General features: G+C 49.8%; 1 protein-coding gene across 1 annotated transcript in view; it reads right to left on the bottom strand.

The window, feature by feature from the left end:
• The window catches only part of LOC140387644 (uncharacterized), a 152,824-nt gene that overhangs the window by 118,326 nt on the left and 14,741 nt on the right, over nt 1-19,757 (bottom strand). Inside the window, exons 3-4 of the mRNA XM_072470841.1 lie at nt 18,855-18,949; nt 16,150-16,236 (exon numbers count right to left, since the gene is read on the bottom strand). Of these exons, the coding sequence (XP_072326942.1) occupies nt 16,150-16,236; nt 18,855-18,949 (182 nt within the window). The remainder of the gene's footprint in view (nt 1-16,149; nt 16,237-18,854; nt 18,950-19,757) is intronic.

The raw sequence follows: 19,757 nt of genomic DNA, 5'->3' as shown, positions 1-19,757 counted from the left end.
ACAGAGCAGTGCTCAGCACCGGCACCAAGAGCACTGGATTACAGAGCAGTGCTCAGCACTGGCACCAAGAGCACTGGATTACAGAGCAGTGCTCAGCACCGGCACCAAGAGCACTGGATTACAGAGCAGTGCTCAGCACTGGCACCAAGAGCACTGTATTACAGAGCAGTGCTCAGCACCGGCACCAAGAGCACTGGATTACAGAGCAGTGCTCAGCACTGGCACCAAGAGCACTGGATTACAGAGCGGCGCTCAGCACTGGCACCAAGAGCACTGGATTACAGAGCAGCGCTCAGCACTGGCACCAAGAGCACTGGATTACAGTGCAGCACTCAGCACTGGCAGCAAGAGCACTGGATTACAGAGCAGTGCTCAGCACTGGCACCAATAGCATTGGATTACAGAGCAGTGCTCAGCACTGGCACCAAGAGCACTGGATTACAGAGCAGTGCTCAGCACTGGCACCAAGAGCACTGGATTACAGAGCTGTGCTCAGCACTGGCACCAAGAGCACTGGATTACAGAGCAGTGCTCAGCACCTGCACCAAGAGCACTGGATTACAGAGCAGTGCTCAGCACTGGCACCAATAGCACTGGATTACAGAGCAGTGCTCAGCACTGGCACCAAGAGCACTGGATTACAGAGCAGTGCTCAGCACCTGCACCAAGAGCACTGGATTACAGAGCAGTGCTCAGCACTGTCACCAAGAGCACTGGATTACACAGCCGTGCTCAACACTGGCACCAAGAGCACTGGATTACAGAGCAGTGCTCAGACCTGGCACCAAGAGCACTGGATTACAGAGCAGCGCTCAGCACTGGCACCAAGAGCACTGGATTACAGAGTGGTGCTCAGCACTGGCACCAAAAGCACTGGATTACAGAGCAGCGCTCAGCACTGGCACCAAGAGCACTGGATTGCAGAGCAGTGCTCAGCACTGGCACCAAGAGCACTGGGTTACAGAGCAGTGCTCAGCACCTGCACCAAGAGCACTGGATTACAGAGCAGTGATCAGCACTGTCACCAAGAGCACTGGATTACAGAGCCGTGCTCAACACTGGCACCAAGAGCACTGGATTACAGAGCAGTGCTCAGCACCTGCACCAAGAGCACTGGATTACAGAGCAGTGCTCAGCATTGGCACCAAGAGCACTGTATTGCAGAGCAGTGCTCAGCACCGGCACCAAGAGCACTGGATTACAGAGCAGTGCTCAGCACTGGCACCAAGAGCACTGTATTACAGAGCAGTGCTCAGCACCGGCACCAAGAGCACTGGATTACAGAGCAGTGCTCAGCACTGGCACCAAGAGCACTGGATTACAGAGCAGTGCTCAGCACCGGCACCAAGAGCACTGGATTACAGAGCAGTGCTCAGCACTGGCACCAAGAGCACTGTATTACAGAGCAGTGCTCAGCACCGGCACCAAGAGCACTGGATTACAGAGCAGTGCTCAGCACTGGCACCAAGAGCACTGGATTACAGAGCAGTGCTCAGCACCAGCACCAAGAGCACTGGATTACAGAGCAGTGCTCAGCACTGGCACCAAGAGCACTGTATTACAGAGCAGTGCTCAGCACCGGCACCAAGAGCACTGGATTACAGAGCAGTGCTCAGCACTGGCACCAAGAGCACTGGATTACAGAGCAGTGCTCAGCACCGGCACCAAGAGCACTGGATTACAGAGCAGTGCTCAGCACTGGCACCAAGAGCACTGGATTACAGAGCAGTGCTCAGCACCGGCACTAAGAGCACTGGATTACAGAGCAGTGCTCAGCACTGGCACCAAGAGCACTGGATTACAGAACGCAGGTCTAAGGACCGAACATTGACCTAATTCTCTGGACCACGACACCAAAATCGGGATCGGCGATCGGGCAAATGGATTCTGGTGCCGGAATTGGGGCCGGCGCCGGTTTGATGCCGGTCCGCGATGCTCCGCCCGTCGATTTCCCCACGGCACGGGCCACGTGTGATCGGGAACCCGGCATGCCGGCCGCAGCCTATGTCCAGCACGGCCACACTCCTCCGGGATGCGTGCCGCTGACCTGGTGGCTGCTGCTATGGCAGTGGGGTGGGGCGTGGGGGCAGGGGGGGGGGGTGGCCAGGGGGTGGGCTGCAGGGTCGGGGTTGGCTGGCGAGGGCTCCAGCATGGCCGGCGCCATGTTTTTCGGCTCGGCCGGTGCAGGCCGTCAGCCCTGCGCGTGCGCATCCTGGGACCATTTTCTGCGCGATCCACGGGTGTTCCACGCGGTGCCGGTGCTAGCCCCTCACCGGTACCGGAATCGGTGAGGGGTTCGCACCGATCCAGCGGATTCTCCGTTGGCGCCGGCACTCAGCTGCTGGAACGGAGAATTGCGCCCCCTGGGTGGGATTCTCCACGATTGGCGCAATGTCCCGACACCGGCGTCATAAACGGCGCGAACCACTCCGGCGTCGGGCCAACCGAAACGTTGGAAAACCTCCGACCCGGAAGGGGCTAGCAGCGGCGTGGCGCCATTCGCGACGGCGTCACCCGTCATTGACGCTGCGCGGCGCCGCAGCACAAAAGATGCCCGCGCCGGAGTCCCGGCAAAATGGCCGCGCAGAGCCGAGGTTCCAGGAGCGCGACATCGAGCCGCTCCGGCACGCACTGGAGCAGAGGAGAGAGGCCCTGTTCCCCGGACACGGCTGCAGGGTCGCACCTGTCATGAGAATGTCACTTTAAGAAATGTTTGGCTGCTCATGTTACTGCAGTGATGTCAGCGTGTGGGTGGAGCTGAGCTCTGGTTCTGCTTTTTAGTTTCACTTTGAGAAAAGCTTGGGTGTGTCTGTGTTGCTTTTGGTTTCGTTTTTCAGTGTGTTGGAGCTGAAGCCAGACAAAGCAGGTGTACTGCTGTTCTCTCTGCCATGAAATTACTACCTCTTGATCATTTGGTAAATTCAGAATTATAAATGTTCTCAGTCATGACTTTAACCTGCTGTGCTTCTGTTAAAGGTTATTTTTTTAAGTCTTATGGGTGTTAAAAGGAAAGCTTAAAGGATTACTTAGTGTTGTAGTCTTTGGGGGTTGCATTTGAATTAATGGTTGTTAATCTATTAAAAGGTGTGGGTCAGGTGAACTCCATGATACAGTTTGGGGTTCTCTAAACCCTGGCCTATAACAAATTGGGGGCTCGAGGGGGATACCCCCAACTTTTAATAGATTGTGGTATGGGGAGCACACGGCCCACTCTACAGGTGTGGGACAGCAGAAATGGAAAAGTATTTTTTAAAGCCAAACAATGTTTATTCTATGAACTGTCATGTGAGAGTACCTTTAAGACATGGATGTTTAAGCAATGTACCTTTAAGAAAACAGTGATGTCAGAGAGTGGGTGGAGTTGAGGTCAGGTCAGCCATTTTGCAGTTTAGTTTTGCAGTTTGAAAAGAGCTTTGGAGTGTCTGTGTTTGCAGTGAGCTGGATCTCTGCCATGAAAGACTATCTGTGGATCATTTGGGTGATTTAAACTCATAATAGTAAAACCTTTAACCTGATGTGATTCTGTTTAAAGGTGTTAAGTCTCTTGGAAGTTTGAAGGAACATTTTGGGGAATTATTTGCTGTTGCAATATTTTCAGCGTTATCTTTGAAGTAAGCAGTGTTAAGAGATCCAATGTTTATTTAAGATTTAAGTTGAGTTCATGGAAGAAATATTGTTTTGTGTTTAAAAACCCACGTGTCCATAATTGTAATCCCACACCTAGGGAACAAGCCGTGTGCTACGAAAAGCAACAAATACATTAAAGGGAGAGTTTGGTTGAACTCCAGGATACATTTTGGCGTTCTGAAAATGCCTTGCCCATAACAATTGGGGGCTCGAGGGGGATAAAAGTCTATCTATTGGATTGGCTTTTGTGAACTTAAAGTGAAGGATTGTTGCTTTTCCGGTGTGGTGTTTTAGTTTAAGTAGGGAGAGTGTTGTGAACAATGGCTCTTTCAGAGGCTCAGACGTTTTTGGGGGTGGGGAATGTCACACGTGGTACCTTACGGACAGAAACGAAAAGCAGACTGTTAGATTTGGCAAGAACATTGCAGTTAACATTACCTCACAAAATGCGAAAAGATGAGGTAATTATGGCGGTGGTTAAGCATTTAAAGTTGCCTGAGATAGAGTTTGACTCATTGGAAATGACAAAGATTCAGTTGCAAATTAAACAAATGGAACATGAGAAAGAATTAAAGCGGCTTGAATACGAGAGAGAGAGAGAGAGAGAGGAAAAAGAAGGCGAAAGAGAGAGAGAGGAAAAATAAAAGGAGAGAGAAGAAAGGAGAAAAGAAAGAATAGCCCTAGCAGAACAAAAAGAAAAAGAAAGGGAGATACAGATCAGGGAAAAAGATAAAGAGAGGGAGTTTGAACTTCAGAAAGTGGCCATGAAACATGACAATCAGTTAAAATTGGCAGACATGAAGGGAAACGTACAGTTGGATGATAGTGATGAGGATAGTGAGAAAGAGCATCATAGTCGAAGGCTTGGTGGGAATCTATTTAAATATGTCCAAGCATTGCCAAGGTTTGACGAGAGGAAAGTGGAAGCCTTTTTCATTTAGATCATAGATCATAGAATTGACAGTGCAGAAGGAGGCCATTCGGCCCATCGAGTCTGCACTGGATCTTGCAAAGAGCACCCTACCCAACCGCACACCTCCACCCTATCCCCATAACCCAGTAACCCCACCCAACACTAAGGGCAATTTTGGACACTAAGGGCAATTTAGAAAGGCCTATGTTCCACTGATAATGACAGTCGAGGCGGGAGGGTGGGATACCCGGTTTATGATAGATTTAGCTCTCATTTGAGAAGATAGCTAAATAAATGAAATGGCCACAGGACATGTGGATGTTACTGGTTCAAACAAAGCTGGTAGGTAGAGCTAGTGAAGTGTTTGCATCACTACCGGAGGAGGTATCTGGAACGTATGAGGAGGTGAAGAAATCCATCTTAAGTGCATCTGAGCTAGTGCCTGAAGCTTACAGACAAAGGTTTAGAAATTTAAGGAAATAATTTGGTCAAACATACATGGAGTTTGAAAGGCTCAGAGTAATTTTGATTGGTGGATAAGGGCTTTGAAAATAGACCAAACGTATGAAGCTCTCAGAGAAATTATACTTTTGGAAGAGTTTAAAAATTCAATTTCTGATGTAGTGAGAACACATGTGGAAGAGCAGAGGGTTAAAACTGCGAGATTAGCAGCAGAAATGGCAGATGATTATGAATTAGTTCATAAATCAAAGATTGGTTTCCAACATCAGTTTCAGCCGGTGAGGGATAGAAGCTGGGGACATGAGAAATACTCAAGTGGTAAAGGTAAAGGTGATCTGATGGGAGACAATAAAGAGAGTGTGCCTCAGATTAAAAAAGAAATCCAGGAGGGTGGAAAAGAAATGAAAAGTTTCAGATGTTTCACTGTAATAAACTAGGCCATGTAAAGTCACAGTGTTGGTGGTTGAAGAAAAGCACTGGGAAGGCTGATGTGGTAAAACAGGATAAGACAGTGGGGTTTGTTAGAGTGGTAAAGGAAAGCCCAAGTGAAGCGAAGGAGGTGCAAACGATTGCACAGCCTGTTCAAGAAGTAATTGTTAAGAAGGTGCCAGATGTCTTTAAAGAATTTACTTGTGTGGGTAAAGTTTACTCGTGTATCAGGAGGAGCAGGTAAAGAAGTCACAATTTTAAGAGATACAGGGGCTAGTCAATCTTTAATGGTAAGAGATGAGGAATTATGTAGTTTGGGAAGAATGTTGCCAGAAAAGGTGGTGATATGTGGAATTCAGGGTGAGAGGAGTAGCGTTCTATTATATAAGGTAAGGTTGGAAAGTCCCGTGAAGAGTGGTGAAGTGGTAGTACGAGTAATAGATAAACTATCTTGTCCAGGAGTACAGTTTATCTTGGGTAATGATATAGCTGGATCGCAGGTGGGAATGATGCCTTCTGTGGTTGATAAGCGAGTGGAAAATCAAACAACTGAAGTGTTGAAGGATGAATATCCTGGGATTTTTCCGGATTGTGTAGTAACAAGGTCGCAAAGTCATAGGTTAAGACAAGAGGAGAAATCAAAGAGTGAAGATGAAGTTGAAGTGCAATTATCAGAAACGATTTTTGATCAGATGGTTGAAAAAGAACAAGAACAGGTGGAGGATGAGGCGGATATTTTTAACTCAGGAAAATTGGCGGAGTTACAACAGAAAGGTGCAGAAATAAAACGGATATATCAGAAAGCATATACGGAAGAGGAATCTGAGAGTATACCAGAGTGTTATTACCGTAAAAATGATGTCTTGATGAGAAAATGGAGACCTGTACATATGCAGGTGGATGAAAAGTGGGCAGAAGTTCATCAAGTAGTATTGCCGGTAGGGTATAGAAAGGAGGTGTTGCGCGTTGCACATGAGGTACCAGTGGGAGGTCATTTGGGAATAAGGAAAACTCAAGCTAAAATCCAGAAACATTTTTATTGGCCTGGACTACATAAAGATGTAGTTAAATTTTGTCAATCATGTCACACATGTCAAGTGATAGGGAAACCTCAAGCAGTGATAAAACCAGCGCCCTTAATACCCATTCCAGCATTTGAGGAACCTTTTACAAGGGTCCTAATTGATTGCGTAGGACCGCTTCCTAAAACGAAAAGTGGGAATCAATATCTTTTGACTATAATGGATGTGTATACTAGGTTTCCAGAAGCCATTCCAGTACGTAATATTACAGCTAAAAAGATTGTGGAGGAGTTACTTAAATTCTTTCCTCAATATGGACTACCAACAGAAATACAATCGGATCAAGGATCAAATTTTACCTCAAGGTTATTCAAAGAAGTTATGGTAGTTCAGGAATAAAACAATTTAAATCAACTGCAGACCATCCAGAATCGCAGGGAGGGTTAGAAAGGTGGCATCAGACATCAAAGACAATGTTGAGGGCGTACTGTCAAGATTATCCAGAGGATTGGGATGAAGGAATTCCATTCGTACTGTTTGCAATTAGGGATGCAACAAATGAGTCAACCAAATTCAGTCCTTTTGAACTAATTTTTGGTCATGAGGTAAGAGGACCACTTAAATTGATTAAGGAAAAATTGGTGAGTGAGAAATTGGAAATTACATTATTGGATTACCTGTCAAATTTTAGGTAACGATTAAATAGAGCAGGTGAATTGGCTAGACAACATTTAAAAGTTGCACAAAATGCAATGAAACGGGTAGCGGACAAGAAATCCAAAGTTCGTAGTTTTGCCAGTGGGGATAAAGTTTTAGTGTTGTTACCAGTGGTAGGTGAACCTTTAAAAGCTAGGTTTTGTGGACCTTATCAGATTGGAAGGAAATGAAGTGAGACGAATTATGTGGTAACAACAGCAGATAGAAGGAAACCTCACCGAGTGTGTCATGTGAATATGCTTAAAAGGTACTTTGAAAGGGAAGGAGAGAAAAAGGAGGAGGTTTTAATGATTCTAACTCAAAGTGACGAACCAAATCCAGATGACTGTGAATTTGACATACCTCAAATTAAATTGGAAAATGAGGATGTTCTTAAAAGTTGGGATAAATTGTTGAGTTACCTTCCAGAGGAAAAACGGACTGACCCGAAAGATTTATTGATATCACGTGGGCAAGTTTGTAGAGATAAATTGGGAAGTACTGAAATGGCTATACATGATGTAGATGTGGGAAATGCTGTTCCAATCAAACAACATCCATACAGACTTAACCTTTTAAAATTGGCACAGGTTAACAGAGAGATTGAGAGTATGCTTAAAAATGGCATAATTGAAGTGGGTTGCAGCCAATGGAGCTCACCCATAGTGATGGTACCTAAACCGGACGGTACCAAACAGTTGTGTATGGACTATAGAAAGGTTAATGCAGTTACAAGAATGGACTCTTATCCTATCCCACGTTTGGAGGATTACATTGAGAAAGTGGGACAGCTTTTATTTCCGAATTGGATTTACTGAAAGATTACTGGCAGGTACCTTTATCCGAAAGGGCGAAGGAGATTTCAGCTTTTGTGACTCTAGATGGTATATACCAGTTCAAAGTTAAGCCATTTGGCATGAAAAACGCCCCAGCCACATTTCAACGGTTAACTAACAAAGTTGTTTCAGGATTACCCAATTGTGCGGTATACATCGACAATCTTGTGATTTTTAGTCAGACATGGAAAGACCATTTAAAGCATCTGATGGAGTTATTCGATTGACTTCAGGAGGCGGGTTTGGTGATAAACCTAGCCAAAAGTGAATGTGGAAAAGCCCAAGTCACTTTCCTTGAGGAGTTTCCAATACCCTCGGACGAAGGGAAATTATGCGTTTCTGGCATGAGTGGATTTGATCGAACATTGGTGAAAGATTTTTGTAGCGTAGCTGCTCTACTGATGGACTTGCTGAGGAAACATCGAAACTTTCAGTGGACAGCGGACTTTCAACAGGCATTTGACTGTCTGAAAGCTGTGATAGCCAATTACAAGGGACTCTGTGATCAGATTGAACTAAAGCATCTGACTTTAAAGAGAAATGCAAGGCGTAGAGAAATGGGCGGATCGTGCAAGGACCTTCGTGTTCAAAGAGACTGTCAATCGAGAAGGATTTCCGTTGGAGGAAGAAGAACGAAAAAAAATGAACGATATTATACCTGTTTGCGTGTGTTTTTTTTTGAAAAGTATATTTACTGTGCGCATTTCTTAAAGGATGGTGAAAAGGTGAAAAATGAAACCATCTTGAAGTTGATGGGTTTTGTTTTTCTTGAGGGGAGGTGTCATGTGGGAGTACCTTTAAGAAATGGGTGTTTATAAATGGGTGTGTATATAAATATCTGTAGTGAAGACTTCCGGGTGCGGCGATGACCAGCTGAGTCGCACGTTTCGGCAGCTCCCGGTGGAACGGACTTTTGGGCTCTTAATAAGAGCCCCAACGGCAATTTTAACGGCTAAAAGTACTGTGCGGTGAATCAGAAGGGAATCCCCCCTGGATACGGATGAAAAAAGGAGAGGAAGGTGGCCGGATTGCGGTGGATCCTTTAGAGCAGCGGCAAGGAAGGCAAGCAAAAACCAAGATGGCGTCGGAAGGTGGCAGTTTAATATGGGGCCCTGAGCAACACGAGTTTTTGAAACGCTGCGTGGAAGAACTCAAAAAGGAAATGAAGAAGGAGCTGTTGGCCCCGATATTACAGGCGATCGAAGGGCTAAAGGAGGAGCAAAAGACCCAGGAGCGGGAGCTTCGGGTCGTGAAGGCAAAGGCTGCCGAGAATGAGGACGACATACAGGGCCTGGTGGTGAAGACGGAGATGCACGAGGCACACCATAAACGATGTGTGGAAAGGCTGGAGGCGCTGGAGAACAACGCGAGGAGGAACAACCTAAGGATTCTTGGTCTTCCTGAAGGTGCGGAGGGAGCGGACGTCGGGGCATATGTGAGCACGATGCTGCACTCGTTAATGGGAGCGGAGGCCCCGGCGGGTCCGCTGGAGGTGGAGGGAGCATACCGAGTGATGGCGCGAGGACCGAGAGCAGGAGAAATTCCCAGAGCCATAGTGGTGAGATTCCTCCGTTTTAAGGATAGAGAGATGGTCCTTAGATGGGCAAACAAAACTCGGAGCAGTAAGTGGGAGAACACGGTGATCCGCGTATACCAAGACTGGAGTGCGGAGGTGGCGAGAAGGAGGGCGAGCTTTAATCGGGCCAAGGCGGTGCTTCACAAAAAGAAGATAAAATTTGGAATGCTGCAACCGGCAAGACTGTGGGTCACATATCAAGGGAAGCACCACTACTTTGAGACGGCGGATGAGCGGGTTATTAAAAAAAGAACGTTTGAAACAAAGTGGTGGGGCGAGTATGGGGGGCGAAGAGGGGGGTAAAAAGGGGGGAAAGAGGAGTTTTATGTTATTAATCCTGCGATGTGGTAACTTTTCTCTCTTCCACAGGAGGTGGTGGGGGGAGGAAAGGAGGTGGAGGAGATGGGGCGTTGGCCATTGGGGGCGGGGCCAAGGGGGAAGCGCGGGCTCGGTTCCCGCGCTATGATAATCATGGCGGGAATAGGGAAGCAGGAAGGAGGGGGCGTCGCACGGTGCGAGCCGAGGTCACGGGGGGAAGCCGAGGTCGGCCAGAGTTTGCTGACTTCTGGGAGCAACATGGGGGGTGTAACTACGCTAGTGGGGGATCTAGCGGGGGTGGGGGGTGGGAGGGGGGAATTATTGGGCTGCTGCTGCTGGGGAGAGGGGGGAGCTGGCATGGGGTGGGATGGGCGGGGGGGGGCACCGCCTGGGTGGGACACAGCTGCGTGGGAACCGGGTGAGGAGCTGGAAAAAGGGGATGGCTAATCGACAAGGGGGGGGGTGTAAAAAGCCCCCCAACCCGGCTGATCACGTGGAACGTGAGAGGACTGAACGGGCCGATAAAGAGGGCACGGGTACTCGCACACCTTAAGAAACTTAAGGCAGACGTGGTTATGTTACAGGAAACGCACTTGAAACTGATAGATCAGGTGAGACTACGCAAAGGTTGGGTGGGGCAGGTGTTCCATTCGGGGCTAGATGCGAAAAACAGGGGGGTGGCTATATTAGTGGGGAAGCGGGTAATGTTTGAGGCAAAGACTATAGTGGCGGATAGCGGGGGCAGATACGTGATGGTGAGTGGCAAACTACAGGGGGAGACGGTGGTTTTGGTAAACGTATATGCCCCGAACTGGGATGATGCCAATTTTATGAGGCGTATGCTAGGACGCATCCCGGACCTAGAGGTGGGAAAGTTGGTAATGGGGGGAGATTTCAATACGGTGTTGGAACCAGGGCTGGACAGGTCGAGGTCCAGGACTGGAAGGAGGCCGGCAGCAGCCCAGGTGCTTAAAGATTTTATGGAGCAGATGGGAGGAGTAGACCCGTGGAGATTTAGCAGACCTAGGAGTAAGGAGTTTTCGTTTTTCTCCTATGTCCACAAAGTCTATTCGCGAATAGACTTTTTTGTTTTGGGAAGGGCGTTGATCCCGAAGGTGAGGGGAACGGAGTATACGGCTATAGCCATTTCGGATCACGCTCCACATTGGGTGGACTTGGAGATAGGGGAGGAAACAGAAGGGCGCCCACCCTGGAGAATGGACATGGGACTAATGGCAGATGAGGGGGGGTGTCTACGGGTGAGGGGGTGCATTGAAAAGTACTTGGAACTCAATGATAATGGGGAGGTCCAGGTGGGAGTGGTCTGGGAGGCGCTGAAGGCAGTGGTTAGAGGGGAGCTGATATCAATAAGGGCACATAAAGGAAAGCAGGAGAGTAGGGAACGGGAGCGGTTGCTGCAAGAACTTCTGAGGGTGGACAGGCAATATGCGGAGGCACCGGAGGAGGGACTGTACAGGGAAAGGCAAAGGCTACACGTAGAATTTGACTTGCTGACAACGGGTACTGCAGAGGCACAGTGGAGGAAGGCACAGGGTGTACAGTACGAATATGGGGAGAAGGCGAGCAGGTTGCTGGCCCACCAATTGAGAAAAAGGGGAGCAGCGAGGGAAATAGGGGGAGTGAGGGATGAGGAAGGAGAGATGGAACGGGGAGCGGAGAGAGTGAATGGAGTGTTCAAGGCATTTTATAAAAAATTATACGAAGCTCAACCCCCGGATGGGAGGGAGAGAATGATGGGCTTTCTGGACTGGCTGGAATTTCCCAAGGTGGAGGAGCAGGAAAGGGTGGGACTGGGAGCACAGATTGAAATAGAGGAAGTAGTGAAAGGAATTAGGAGCATGCAGGCGGGGAAGGCTCCGGGACCGGATGGATTATCAGTTGGATTTTACAGGAAATATGTGGACTTGCTCGCCCCGCTACTGATGAGGACCTTTAATGAGGCAAAGGAAAGGGGACAGCTGCCCCCGACTATGTCTGAGGCAACGATATCGCTTCTCCTAAAGAAGGAAAAGGACCCGCTGCAATGCGGGTCCTATAGACCTATTTCCCTCCTAAATGTAGACGCTAAGATTCTGGCCAAGGTAATGGCAATGAGGATAGAGGATTGTGTCCCGAGGGTGGTCCACGAGGACCAAACTGGGTTTGTGAAGGGGAGACAGCTGAATACGAATATACGGAGGCTGCTAGGGGTAATGATGATGCCCCCACCAGAGGGGGAAGCGGAGATAGTGGTGGCGATGGATGCCGAGAAAGCATTTGATAGAGTGGAGTGGGATTATTGTGGGAGGTGCTGAGGTGATTTGGTTTTGGAGATGAGTATGTTGGATGGGTGTAGCTGTTGTATAGGGCCCCAGTGGCGAGTGTGGTCACGAATGGACGGGGATCTGCATACTTTCGGCTCCATAGAGGGACAAGGCAGGGATGCCCTCTGTCCCCATTATTGTTTACACTGGCGATTGAGTCCCTGGCAATAGCATTGAGGGGTTCCAAGAAGTGGAGGGGAGTACTTAGAGGAGGAGAAGAACACCGGGTATCTCTGTATGCGGATGATTTGTTGTTATATGTAGCGGACCCGGCGGAGGGGATGCCAGAGATAATGCGGACACTTCGGGAGTTTGGAGAATTCTCAGGATATAAACTGAACATGGGGAAAAGTGAGTTGTTTGTGGTGCATCCAGGGGAGCAGAGCAGAGAAATAGAGGACTTACCGCTGAGGAAGGTAACAAGGGACTTTCGTTACTTGGGGATCCAGATAGCCAAGAATTGGGGTACATTGCATAGGTTAAATTTAACGCGATTGGTGGAACAAATGGAGGAGGACTTCAAGAGATGGGACATGGTATCCCTGTCATTGGCAGGGAGGGTGCAGGCGGTTAAAATGGTAGTCCTCCCGAGATTCCTCTTTGTGTTTCAGTGCCTCCCGGTGGTGATCACGAAGGCTTTTTTCAAAAGGATCGAAAAGAGTATCATGAGTTTTGTGTGGGCCGGGAAGACCCCGAGAGTGAGGATTGGGATTCTTACAGCGTAGTAGGGATAGGGGGGGGCTGGCACTACCGAGCCTAAGTGAGTACTACTGGGCCGCCAATATCTCAATGGTGAATAAGTGGATGGGAGAAGAGGAGGGAGCGGCGTGGAAGAGATTGGAGAGGGCGTCCTGTAGGGGGACTAGCCTACAAGCTATGGTGACGGCCCCATTGCCGTTCTCACCGAAGAAATACACCACAAGCCCGGTGGTGGTGGCGACTTTGAAAATTTGGGGACAGTGGAGACGGCATAGGGGAAAGACGGGAGCCTTGGTGGGGTCCCCGATAAGAAATAACTATAGGTTTGCCCCGGGGAGAATGGATGGGGGATTTGGAATATGGCAAAGAGCAGGAGTAACGCAACTGAAAGATCTGTTTATGGATGGGAAGTTCGCAAGTCTGGGAGCGCTGACCGAGAAATATGGGTTGCCCCAAGGGAATGCATTCCGGTATATGCAACTGAGGGCTTTTGCGAGGAAACAGGTGAGGGAATTCCCGCAGCTCCCGACGCATGAGGTGCAGGACAGAGTGATCTCAAAGACATGGGTGGGGGACGGTAAGGTGTCAGACATATATAGGGAAATGAGGGACGAGGGGGAGATTATGGTAGATGAGCTGAAAGGGAAATGGGAAGAAGAGCTGGGGGAGGAGATTGAGGAGGGGCTGTGGGCGGATGCCCTAAGTAGGGTAAACTCATCATCCTCGTGTGCCAGGCTAAGCCTGATTCAATTTAAGGTGTTACACAGGGCGCATATGACTGGAGCACGGCTCAGTAAATTTTTTGGGGTAGAGGATAGGTGTGCGAGATGCTCGAGAAGCCCAGCGAATCACACCCACATGTTCTGGTCATGTCCGGCACTACAGGGGTTCTGGGTGGGGGTGACAAAGGTGCTTTCGAAAGTAGTGGGGGTCCAGGTCGAACCAAGCTGGGGGTTGGCTATATTTGGGGTTGCACAAGAGCCGGGAGTGCAGGTGGCGAGAGAGGCTGATGTTTTGGCCTTTGCGTCCCTAGTAGCCCGGCGCAGGATACTGTTGATGTGGAAAGAAGCCAAGCCCCCGGGGGTGGCGACCTGGATAAATGACATGGCAGGGTTTATAAAGCTGGAACGGATCAAGTTCGTCCTAAGGGGATCGGCTCAAGGGTTCACCAGGCGGTGGCAACCGTTCGTCGAATACCTCACAGAAAGATAGAGGGAATGGAAAAGAAGAAGGCAGCAGCAGCAGCCCAGGGGTGGGGATGGGGGGGTGGTGGGGGGGGGGGGGGAGGAACCAGAAGGACTCTCAGGGTTGTTAATATATATGTATAATATGTATAGGTCGTTGCTATAAATAATTGTATATTGGACTGTTAAATCATATTTTTGGAGAGTGTTTATCTGAGACAAGGCAGTTGCCATTTAGTTTTAGTTTTTGTTTTTGTTATATATTAGTTATTCTCTGTTTATAAAACAGGTCATTGTTATTTATACTGTTATATTATTGTGTAAAGGATACACAATGTACTGTGATGGTTGACCAAAAATTTTCAATAAAATATTTTAAAAAAAAATATCTAGTGAGAGTACCTTTAAGAAATGGGTGTTTATTACTGCAGTGATGTCAGAGAGTGGGTGGAGCTGGGCTGTCCGTCAGCTTTTTACTTTCGTTCTAGACTGTTTGCTGCAGGCTGTGTTTTAGTTTCGTTTTCAGAGCTGGATAGCTGCAGTCACAGCCAGAAGGTGTATTAGAATCTCTCTCTGTAATCTAAAGAATGTAAATCGACCCTTTGGTGATTTAAAACTAATAACTGCTCTCAGTAGTGACTTTAACCTGATGTGCTTCTGTTGAAAGGTTTTGTTTTAAGTCTTATGGATGTTAAAAGGAAAGTAAGAATTACTTAGTGTTGTATTCTTTGGGGGTTGTATTTGAATTGATGGTTGCTAAGATGTTCACTGTATGTTTTAAAAAGGTAAACTTGAGTTCATAGAATAAACATTGTTTTGCTTTAAAAAACACTTCTCCATTTCTGCTGTCCCACACCTGTAGAGTGGGCCGTGCGCTCCCCATACCACAGTCTATTAAAAGTTGTGGGTCAGGCGAACTCCATGATACACTTTGGGGTTCCCTAAACCTTGGCCCATCACATATTTACTACGAGGAATCTCACGGTTTTAGATACATTCTGAAAGACAATGGACTGGATTCTCCGCAGCCCAATGCCAAAATCGTGATCAGTGATTGGGCGGAGAATGAATTCCGTGCCAGAATCGGGGCCAGTGCCGGTTTGACGCCGGGGCGCCGTGTTGCGCCCCCTCCAAACCGGCGTCACCGTGACACGCGCCGCACACCATTTCAATGCCGTTGGCGCGCCATCGACCAGCCCGCCCGCAATGCTCCGCTACTGGTGGGCTGCGTTCCCAACGGCGCGGGCCACGTCGGGTCCCAGAGGTCGGCGTGCCAGCTGCGGACGGTGTCCAGCGCCACTCCACTCGGCCGGGATCCGTGCCGCTGGCCGGGGGGGGGGGGGGGGGGGGCTCCTGCTAGGGCTAGGGGTACTGGTGGGGGGGTGGCCAGGGGGTGGGCTGTGGGGTTGGGATGGGAGGGTTAGGGTTCCAGCACGGCCTGCGCCATGTTTTCTGGCGCGACCGGTGCAGGACGTCAGCCCTGCGCTTGCGTGGCCCGGGATCCGGCCATCCTGCGGCCGTTTCCTGCATGATCCGTGGGAGCTTCACGCAGCGCCGGTGCTCGCCCCTCACCGGTACCGGAATGGGTGAGGGGTTCACGCCGATTTCCCCGTCATGAACCTGCCGCGGATTCTCTGTCCACGCCGGCCCCCAGCCTCAGAGACGGTAAATCCAGCCCAATGATGGTGCAGCGATCTCACTCAGCACCAGATCGCGAGCTGGGATTCCCATCCTCATCATTGGCTAATTGTTTTCCAATTCTCCTGGTTAGAAGCTCGTGGTTCCTCCCATGAAAGGAGCAACAACATTATTTTGTCTTTTCAGAGGAAAGTACGACTCTTTGGGGAAAAGTGTTGAATGATTCTGTATCCAATGACTGGCATGTATTCCATAGTCTGAGAGTGCTTTTGTATCGTATTGACTCGACAGAACATGTTTTCTGTTTGGATATTTTGTTTAAATTTTGAACCAGGAGCAGGGTCTGAGCCCCCGGCCTGGAGGGGGAGGGGGAGCCAGGATGACACCCCATCCTCGGAAGCACAAGGCCGATAGATCCCACTCACCGATTCTGTGTCTCCCAGATCCGATTCCTCTTCGGAGCTCAGTGAGGTAATCCCACTTTCTTTAAAATCCAGGTGTTTGAAAGGAACCTGCAAAGAGAAGTTTAGCAAAACAATCAATTGTTTCGTGGATCAAAAATTTGAGTTGATTCCAGCCACTGGGACGGAGGAGCCGTGTCCCTGAGCAGGGAACATTCAGGCGAGCTGGGCCCAGAAGCCACTTTCTGCTTGGGAATCGGTCCCCTGAATTTTTAAGAAAATTGATCCTTTGATCTACATCATCCCCTTACCTCACATTCCCCCCCCGCCTCCCCTCCTCTCCTGAAGTCTCTCCTGAATGGCCCAATATATATACATTTAAAATCTGATCATAAACCATCCGAGGACAGCTCCCCTAGAGCAGCTGGGCCCAGCCCAGCAGTGACTGGTCTCCCAGTTCAGCCCAGCAGTGACTGGTCTCCCAGTTCAGCCCAGCAGTGACTGGTCTCCCAGTTCAGCCCAGCAGTGACTGGTCTCCCAGTTCAGCCCAGCAGTGACTGGTCTCCCAGTTCAGCCCAGCAGTGACTGGTCTCCCAGTTCAGCCCAGCAGTGACTGGTCTCCCAGTTCAGCCCAGCAGTGACTGGTCTCCCAGTACAGCCCAGCAGTGACTGGTCTCCCAGTTCAGCACAGCAGTGACTGGTCTCCCAGTTCAGCCCAGCAGTGACTGGTCTCCCAGTTCAGCACAGCAGTGACTGGTCTCCCAGTTCAGCCCAGCAGTGACTGGTCTCCCAGTTCAGCACAGCAGTGACTGGTCTCCCAGTTCAGCCCAGCAGTGACTGGTCTCCCAGTTCAGCCCAGCAGTGACTGGTCTCCCAGTACAGCCCAGCAGTGACTGGTCTCCCAGTTCAGCCCAGCAGTGACTGGTCTCCCAGTTCAGCCCAGCAGTGACTGGTCTCCCAGTTCAGCCCAGCAGTGACTGGTCTCCCAGTACAGCCCAGCAGTGACTGGTCTCCCAGTTCAGCCCAGCAGTGACTGGTCTCCCAGTTCAGCCCAGCAGTGACTGGTCTCCCAGTTCAGCCCAGCAGTGACTGGTCTCCCAGTTCAGCCCAGCAGTGACTGGTCTCCCAGTACAGCCCAGCAGTGACTGGTCTCCCAGTTCAGCCCAGCAGTGACTGGTCTCCCAGTTCAGCCCAGCAGTGACTGGTCTCCCAGTACAGCCCAGCAGTGACTGGTCTCCCAGTTCAGCCCAGCAGTGACTGGTCTCCCAGTACAGCCCAGCAGTGACTGGTCTCCCAGTACAGCCCAGCAGTGACTGGTCTCCCAGTTCAGCCCAGCAGTGACTGGTCTCCCAGTTCAGCCCAGCAGTGACTGGTCTCCCAGTACAGCCCAGCAGTGACTGGTCTCCCAGTACAGCCCAGCAGTGACTGGTCTCCCAGTTCAGCCCAGCAGTGACTGGTCTCCCAGTTCAGCCCAGCAGTGACTGGTCTCCCAGTACAGCCCAGCAGTGACTGGTCTCCCAGTTCAGCCCAGCAGTGACTGGTCTCCCAGTTCAGCCCAGCAGTGACTGGTCTCCCAGTTCAGCCCAGCAGTGACTGGTCTCCCAGTTCAGCCCAGCAGTGACTGGTCTCCCAGTACAGCCCAGCAGTGACTGGTCTCCCAGTACACCCTGGGCTAGCGCGCGGTCAATTCCAGACCCCCTTGACCCGGAGTCGCAACATAAGTGAATTAACCAATAATTCTAATGAAGGCTTAATCAGGGCAGCCCGCGCCCGCACAGTGGTTAGCACTGCTGCTTAGGGCGCCGAGGTCCCAGGTTCGATCCTGGCTCTGGGTCACTGTCCGTGTGGAGTTTGCACATTCTCCCCGTGTTTGCGCGGGTTTCGCCCCCACAACCCAAACATGTGCAGGGTAGGTGGATTGGCCGCGCTAGGGGCAGCACGGCAGCACAGTGGCTAGCACTGTGGCTTCACGGCACCAGGGTCCCAGGGTCAATTCCCGGCTTGGGTCACTGTCTGTGCGGAGTCTGCACGTTCTCCCCGTGTCTGCGTGGGTTTCCTCCGGGTGCCCCGGTTTCCTCCCACAGTCCAAAGACGTGCAGGTTAGGTGGATTGGCCGTGCTAAATTGTCCCTTAGTGTCCAAAAAAGGTGAGGAGGGGTTACGGGGATAGAGTGGAAGTGAGGGCTGAAGTGGACCGGTGCAGACTCGATGGGCCGAATGTCCTCCTTCTGCACTGTATGTTCTATGTTGACACTCTATGTTAAATAACCCCTTAATTGAAAAAAAAATAAGTGGGTACTCTAAATTTATTAATGTAAAATTATTAATGTAAAAATATTTTTAAACAAAGCAAAGCTCCCGAAGGGCAGGTACAGCACAGCATCAGGTAGCACCAAAAGTGACCACCAAACTGTCCGATTGCTGTTTTAAACCCATCTCATTCACTCGTGTCTCTTAAAGGATAGAAACTTGTCATCTTTACCAGCTCAGGAGCCCCGCATTAAATGTTTCTGCTCTTCACTGCCCCCTGAAGATGGTTTATTTAACTCATTTATTTAAAAGGTTTGAAACTGCCTCATGAGGGTAAACGTGAGACAATAAATAAGAACTGCCACGGCCACTGGTTCATTGACTCCGAGAACAAGCCAATGGAAAACATAATCAATCGTTATTACCTGTCTCGTTTCTGGAAAATGACACGACAATTGACACACAGATTCTCTGACATACCAAATAGGAGTCCATATCCAGATGAGTATCCAATTGCCGATGGGAGGAGTCCTTGAGTTCATATTTAATGGCTGGATCCTCATAAATATCGGATTCTAAATTCAGGAAGGCACACAGCAGCTGGATGAGCGATGACAAAGTCTAAAAAATCACCCCGCCAATTGGCAGTGACTGACTCCCAGATTAGAGGCCAGTTCGTGATTAATGTCTAGAGAATTAGAGAATAGTTACAGCGCACAAGCCCCTTCTGTCTGTCCCTACCAGAGCCAGTCATCCGCTACAACACTCCTGCATTTTCTCCATTCAAATAATTACCCAATTTCCATTCCCATTGCACAACTGAAACCGCTTCCACCAAACTTGCAGAATGCATTCAGCATCCTCACGACTCACAGCACTGTCAGAGGGTCAGTGCTGAGGGAGTGCCGCACTGTCAGAGGCTCAGTACTGAGGGAGTGCCGCACTGTCAGAGGGTCAGTACTGAGGGAGTGCCGCACTGTCAGAGGGTCAGTACTGAGGGAGTGCCGCACTGTCAGAGGGTCAGTACTGAGGGGGTACTGCACTGTCAGAGGGTCAGTACTGAGGGAGTGCTGCACAGTCAGAGGGTCAGTACTGAGGGAGAGCTGCACTGTCAGAGGGTCAGTACTGAGGGAGTGCTGCACAGTCAGAGGGTCAGTACTGAGGGAGTGCTGCACTGTCAGAGGGTCAGTACTGAGGGAGTGCCGCACTGTCAGAGGGTCAGTACTGAGGGAGTGCTGCACAGTCAGAGGGTCAGTACTGAGGGAGTGCTGCACTGTCAGAGGGTCAGTGCTGAGGGAGAGCTGCACTGTCAGAGGGTCAGTACTGAGGGAGTGCTGCACTGTCAGAGGGTCAGTACTGAGGGAGTGCTGCACAGTCAGAGGG

Source organism: Scyliorhinus torazame, chromosome 13 (assembly GCF_047496885.1).
Source record: "Scyliorhinus torazame isolate Kashiwa2021f chromosome 13, sScyTor2.1, whole genome shotgun sequence".
Taxonomy (NCBI): domain Eukaryota; kingdom Metazoa; phylum Chordata; class Chondrichthyes; order Carcharhiniformes; family Scyliorhinidae; genus Scyliorhinus; species Scyliorhinus torazame.
This window is presented reverse-complemented; position numbering and strand designations above follow the sequence as displayed.